The 6,922-nt window shown below is 42.1% G+C and overlaps 1 protein-coding gene across 1 annotated transcript in view; it reads left to right on the top strand.

The window, feature by feature from the left end:
* Positions 1-2,853: 2,853 nt before the first annotated feature.
* The window catches only part of LOC104942877 (anoctamin-1-like), a gene marked incomplete at its 3' end in the record, with an annotated part of 14,354 nt that continues 10,285 nt past the window's right edge, over positions 2,854-6,922 (top strand). The window contains exons 1-3 of the mRNA XM_010768184.1: positions 2,854-2,945; positions 4,247-4,381; positions 6,377-6,537. Of these exons, the coding sequence (XP_010766486.1) occupies positions 2,854-2,945; positions 4,247-4,381; positions 6,377-6,537 (388 nt within the window). The remainder of the gene's footprint in view (positions 2,946-4,246; positions 4,382-6,376; positions 6,538-6,922) is intronic.

Here is a 6,922-nt window from a genome sequence, read left to right as displayed (position 1 = left end):
GTTTTACTGTGGTCAGAATTCAAAAAGCACACTCGGAAAGAAGAATTGAACGTTGCATGTAAAACTAATCTTAGAAAGGACCATGGCAGAGTATTTGAATGCATGTACAAGGGGGACAACCCAAAGAGCAATCTGGACCAGGACTGGACTTCACTCTGCTTAAAGACAAACTCATATTTAACATCAGTTGCGACAGAAAAACTACTCCACGAGCTGAGAATTAGTAGTTCATTTTACTATTAACAGCATATTAGGGTCAATGTATATTAATATTTCCGATGTTGTGTATTTGTATATTTTCGCTTATTTAAGGGGATGAGAGGAACTCAGGTCAATGGAGATCATTCAATCAATCAATCAAAGTCTATTATATAGCCCAATTTCAAACATTTGTCATTTGTCTCAGGGGACTTTACAATTTGTGCGGAATATGAACATGTCCATACCCTCTGTCCTTAGACCCTCACATCGGACAAGGAAAAACTCAAAAGAAACCCCACAGTTAAAAATGGCAGAAACCTCAGGGAGAGCAAAAGAGGAGGACTCATCGATTTTGACACCTCTTGCTACTGTATTCAATCAATCAATGTTTATTTATATAGCCCAATATCACAAATGTTACATTTGTCTCAGTGGACTTAACAGTTTGTACAGAATATCAGTATGACAATACGACAACCTCTGTCCTTAGACCCTCACATCGTACAAGGAAAAACTTCCAGAGAAAAACCCACAGTTTAAAGGGGAACATGGGAGAAACCTCAGGGAGAGCAACAGAGGAGGGATCCCTCTCCCAGGACGGACAGACGTGCAATAGATGCCGTGTGTAAATTGAAAAGATAATACATTTACAAAATAGGTAGTCCAAATGTTTTCCTTCTAAAATATAAATCAAGCCTCTGACACACACATGTTCTGCTTGTAATGCCGTTTGTATATGCCCTGTTTTCAGGAAATCAAAAATCAAGCACCTCTATGTACTTACAACCTCAAGTCCATAGGCAGATTTTGCGGGGGGCAGGGGGGCATTGCCCCCCCCCCAGTGGCTGAAATATGTTACAACATTACTACGTCTAAAACTGTTCCAATACAAATATTTCGTATATCAATATTTTAATAAGGTAGGACACTGGTTAATAATATTGTAGCGTGTTCAAGTAACCAAGGGATATACAGTAGTAGTTATCAAATAAGTATAAGATGTGCATAGTTATGATAAGTTTTACAGTTATGTAATGCTCTGTTGTTGGGGGGAGAGACCGCCCCTTCCATATGAGTGTGTGTGTACGGCGGGCATGGAAAAGTCATACTCAGTGCGTTGAGCGCTGGCTTTATTGCTACTGTATCCGTAGCACCCCACGCAATAGTTGGGACTGTGTACTGGCGTCCAGTGTTCGAATTACCCATTTGCTTTCGGGGGAGCCCTATTTTTCAAATAGTGCTTCAACATTCAAATAGTGCTTCAGGCTCCGCATCGGCAGGCCTCTCCCTCGGTGTGGAGCTGTCAAACTCGACCCTAACGCCGCTTACAGTCGGCCAAGTAAAAGTTGTTCCGTTCACGTTGTCATTTTTAGACTCCTTCGCTTCTTTGCTTGTGAATCCAAAAGCTGCGGGGCTTGGCTGTTTTCGTTTCGTCATATTTTTTAAAGAATGCAGCGCCGCCACGTACAGATGGCAACACCCAGAAAAATTCACAAATATAAAACAAATATTCAGAAACTGTAATGAACAATGACTATTATTTATTTCTAGAACTAAGAACTTTTATTGACAGAAACTCAACATTTCTAATCTGTGTGACACAAATATGCACCATTTTTTAGGCTGCCCCTATTTATCTCAAAGTCAGCCTTCAAGGGAGCTGCCCCCCTCTTTAGGGGAGCCAAGCTCCTCCTGATTTCGAACACTGCTGACGTCAGTAAAAATGGTTTGCCCCCCCAAGCGCAAATGCCAAACTCCGCCTTTGCTCAAGTCTGCCATTTCAACTCACTGCTGTTGAGAGCCTTACATTCTATTTGTATGCTGGCATCAGGACATCTTATACATAGGGAGAATATCATTTTACACTTTTACACGGCTGATAGGCAGATATATCTAAGTTGCCACACTGCAAATAGTTTGACAAAAATGGCCTGACTTTAGGAGTGGAGGTCTCAATCTATCAGTGGATGTCTGTGCAATACATTAAGCTCCACCTTAACGAGAAATAACTGATGTTTTCTCACATCCATGGCTTGTCGATCCTGTCGGTCCCGTACCGTCACGGTTCGGACGGCACGGTTCGGCACATGCAGTCACACCACGAATACGCCTTTTTTTTTACGAGTGGGAAAAAAGTCTGTCACTGAGGGCATTATCCATTACACTATATATAATACAGGGGGCGGTATTGTGCTTAAAAGCTGTTTGCCAGCCGCCCTTAAACAACAAATGAAGAAGAAGAAGAAATTTGGGACTTTTTTTTTGCTTTTTCTTGTTGTACCGAACCCGTACCGAACCGTGACCCCCAAACCGAGGTACATACCGAACCGTGAATTCTGTGAACCGTTACAACCCCTACAATCCACACTAGAAGACCAGGAGGATGGGTCCAGTACTGATCCAGGCCAGCACAACGTCTTTCAAACTGAAAACCTGCCTTTTACGCTTGTACCGTGACCATTAAACCACACACACACCAACAAAATAGTAAGCATTAGCAAAGTAGCTAATTCATTTAGAAAATTAAATGTTGTCTGTTGTTTTGCGTTCCATTCTTTCTGGTTTACAAGACTTTATAGTCACTTTGAATAAACGCATCGGAAACATGAAAATGCAATGTAATCAATCTAATTTTATATAAACAAAACATGGATGGACCTCAGGAAGACACAGATGAGTAGAAAGCAGAGAGGAGGAGAGGAGAGGGGAGGAGAGATGCAGGAGAGGGGAAGAGAACAAGGGAGGTTTGTAAACTCCCTTTATTGGACCCTCAGAGGGAAATGTGAGATCACTGTCAAATTGTCACTTGAAGCCTAAAATTCAACAAAACCTGAGTTCTCCTTGCCAGATTTTGGAAAGAAAATAAACAAAAACAAATAAAACTCTCCCACAGACTGAAAAAAACGTTTTAAAAGCTCAAACTGTGTTGACAACCAAGGACACTAAACAAATAAAAGCACCAGGGCTTCAGTTTGAGAACCAAAAATACACTCCTGCCCTGGCCCTCGGTGCAGGGGCCCTCTCTAACTTTTTCTATTGTTCATTGCACAACCTTCCACTTGCCGTGACTGTCCACTTTTCAATGGGCAGCTTGTACAGGCACTGCCCACTGACTGACAAGCCTCCATGCCTGCCAGAGCATAGGTTCATAACCTTAAAATAGATTTGTAAGACCACTTTTTTTCCTTCTCTTCAATCCCCACACAGCTGGGGTTATACACAGAGTCGGGAAATTGTACTCACATTCTTCACTCCACTGGTCACTCAGAGTATGGTCTTCTGAACATGCTCTGAGAGATTGTGGAAGGGCAACAACCTTCTCCACAACTCTGTTGCCTGATCAGCCTGTTGAGGTGATGTTGATGCTGTCTCTCAGGGTGCAGGTGTTGCCTTCATCTTCATGATACCAGAAAAAAAAACTGAATGTCCTCTATCAGACTTTTTGGTGGTTAGAGCAATTCGTTTGTGGCAAAGATTCAAGGAAATCAAATGCAATTACTACTATCAAGAATCTTTCAACCTGAATAGCTGTGGCTCAAAAGCTAAGCTATATATTTGGGCGGTTTTGGTGCAGTGGTTAGAGCGTTGGTCATCAGATCAAGGGGCGTTGGTGAACTCCAGTTCGAATCCCGCCTCGGCCGCCACTGCGTCAGGCCGTTGTGTCCTTGGGCAATACACTTTACCCGTATTTGCTCCTGTGGGTATTGTCCACAGTAATGACTCTTACATGTCTAATATGTGTAATGTGTAATTGTAAAGCGCTTTGAGCACCTGTAAAANTCAGCAAAATGGCGCAGATTTTTTAAAAGCCGCATATTTATCAAAAGGCCTTAACTTTTTTTTCTTCTCAACTTTGTGTGGAAAAATGCGGGGATTATGCGGCCTTTTGATAAATATGCGGCTTTTAAAAAATCTGCGCCATTTTGCTGATTATGCGGTAAATTCTGCGATCGCAGAATCGCGTTTTTCTGGAGGGTCTATCCTATATCCCCAAATCATCATGGCAGTATTTTCTGAATGATTTTCTTTTCTTTGTGTTGTTTAGGAAGTATTTTGGCGAGAAGATTGGTCTGTACTTCGCCTGGTTGGGTCTCTATACCCAGATGCTGATTCCCGCCTCTCTGGTGGGAGTCATTGTGTTTCTGTATGGATGTGCAACAGTCGATGACAATTTACCAAGGTAAACACACACACACACACACACACACACACACACACACACACACACACACACACACACACACACACACACACACACACACACACACACACACACACACACACACACACACACACACACTTCAATTTAAATTGAACTTATTTTGACTCGTATAGACATTTCTTTATTTTATTAATCGATCCCTTGTTCTTGTCAATCCTCTTATTTGTGACAAAATCTTAATCTGAATACCATGAGATCCAATGTTCTGCAGAAAATATAACATTACATTCAGACACATACACCTAACAACGGCTCCAAAACCCACTGATAACATTTTTAGACCTTATTGATTTACTCAGACGTAAATGTAAATACAAGAGTATTCGTACTATTTCAGGGTGAAAAACAACAGAGCATATTGACTTTGTGTAACAATACAGGGAGGAAGGTGAAGCTAAATGAATGGGGGGCTATGAGTGCTGTGTGTGCAGCCGTAAGCGTAGAATAGAACCCCCCCTGGTCTAAACACTGGTGGTGATGTTGATGGGATGAAGAGCATGCAGAACATCTGGATTTGATGATGAGATGCGTGAAAGGGTGCTGTATGGGGTGGAGGAACACCTGCAATTAAAGCTGACTGCAGTAGATAGGAGAACAGATTCAAAGTGTCACAGCAGCACAATGATTGGCGGATGGAGATCGTGGCAAAATGTAGATTGGCAAGAATGGACGCCCTTAATCAGCCAATCGGATGCCACTGAGGAGTGAATGTAAAGCTTGCCCTGACTGAATTTAGGCTTTGACTTCTTAGGAGTCAGGAACAAGCATGCACAACTCACAACCACTCAAAAACGATATATATTTGGAATTGTTTTGATTATTTAGATGCAATCAGGTTAAGGAACTTTTTTAAATGCTCTCAACCTCCCATAGGAGTGGGTCAGAGGCATAATGTTTAAGAGTCTTATAAAACACATTTGCAAAGGTTTGAACATTTGACATTTTAAATCATCTTGACACTTATTGAATTCATCATGACTTCTATTTGAGGTAATATTAGGACTAATGGGCAACCAAATGTGCTAATGTAATTGTGTAGGAGGTGAAGAAGGTAAATGTGAAAACATAAATGATGGAGATAAAGGAAATGGTTTGATTAATGAGGCGGGAAACACGGCCTCCTGCGCTTCCTGATCCTGCTCCTCATCATCCACAGGATATTATGACACGCTGCCGGCACACACTCACTGCGGACTCACACCTCACACTCAGGACAAGTGTTAATGTCTCACCCGTACACTTAACCGCTCAGAGAGACAAACCAGACCTGCTGCCTGTCGGATTTTTCTTCTTGTTTTTGTTATTACATTACATGACATTTGGCTGACGGTTTTAACCAAAAGCAACCTCCATACATTTCAATAGCGTAGACATCCTTACGGGAGCCATTTGGAGTTCAGGATCTTGCCTAAGGACATGTTGACATGTTGACTACAGGTGTAACCGGTGTCGATTAGCGGTGTCTGCGTTGTGTATCTTTCGTTGAAGGATGAGACCTGAGTCAGTATACAGTTTAGCCGATCTCCGTTTATTCATTGACTGACAACAGATATACAACAAATCAGTCATTATTAATTGGTTTTCCCTCACACTGACTCCTCTCACGTGGAACACATTCACAAAAAAGGGAAGAGGAAAACGTGAGGGACACAATATGAAGCGGGGAGGAAGTCCCCACAAAAAAGAATCTTCTGAGTACAGTGACTGAATTTTGGAGGTTCCGACTACTGATTTCCGACTTAGTCAGGTATTTAACGTTTAATAAATGAAGAACACAGAATTATTAAATACAAAACACAGAATTTGTGACTAAATGATTTACAAAGAAATATTTAACACTAAACACCACTGCATATTTACAATTGTTACACAGGGACTGGGGATCGAACCTCTGACCCTCTGTGTGTGTGCGCGTGTATTTCTGTGTGCGTGTGTTTGTGTGTTGTTTTCCAGCATGGAGATCTGCCACCCGAAGAACAACATCACCATGTGCCCTCTGTGTGACAAAGTGTGCAGCTACTGGAAGCTCAGCACGGCCTGTGGGACGGCCCGGGCCAGCCACCTGTTCGACAACCCCGCCACCGTCTTCTTCTCTATCTTCATGGCTCTGTGGGGTGAATGAACACACACCTGCTCACTTTAAAAAAGCACACATGAAAACACTGTCAACTTCATGAATATGTCCTGTTTTATCTTTGCGGTCATCTTTGAGGCTGTCGTTTCAGGTGCAGTTTAACCCTTCATTAAACCCCATCTCCATTTATTACTGTTACTACACCTTTCAAGCTTTCAATTTTAGCAATGTATGCTAAATGCAATTACCTGACAACGTCGGAAGACTTGAAATGTTCTGTAATAGTGCAAATTGGTATATATCGGACAGAAAGCAGGCCTCTCATTGTTGTCATGTTGATTTTGCCAGCAGAAATGTTGGTTGTATATTTTTCAATGGCTCATCGCCAGTACACCATGACAGTCGGGCAGACTGCCAAGGCACAC

Source organism: Notothenia coriiceps, unplaced genomic scaffold (genome assembly GCF_000735185.1).
Source record: "Notothenia coriiceps isolate Sejong01 unplaced genomic scaffold, NC01 NC01_scaffold00005349, whole genome shotgun sequence".
In the NCBI taxonomy this organism is placed as follows: domain Eukaryota; kingdom Metazoa; phylum Chordata; class Actinopteri; order Perciformes; family Nototheniidae; genus Notothenia; species Notothenia coriiceps.
This window is presented reverse-complemented; position numbering and strand designations above follow the sequence as displayed.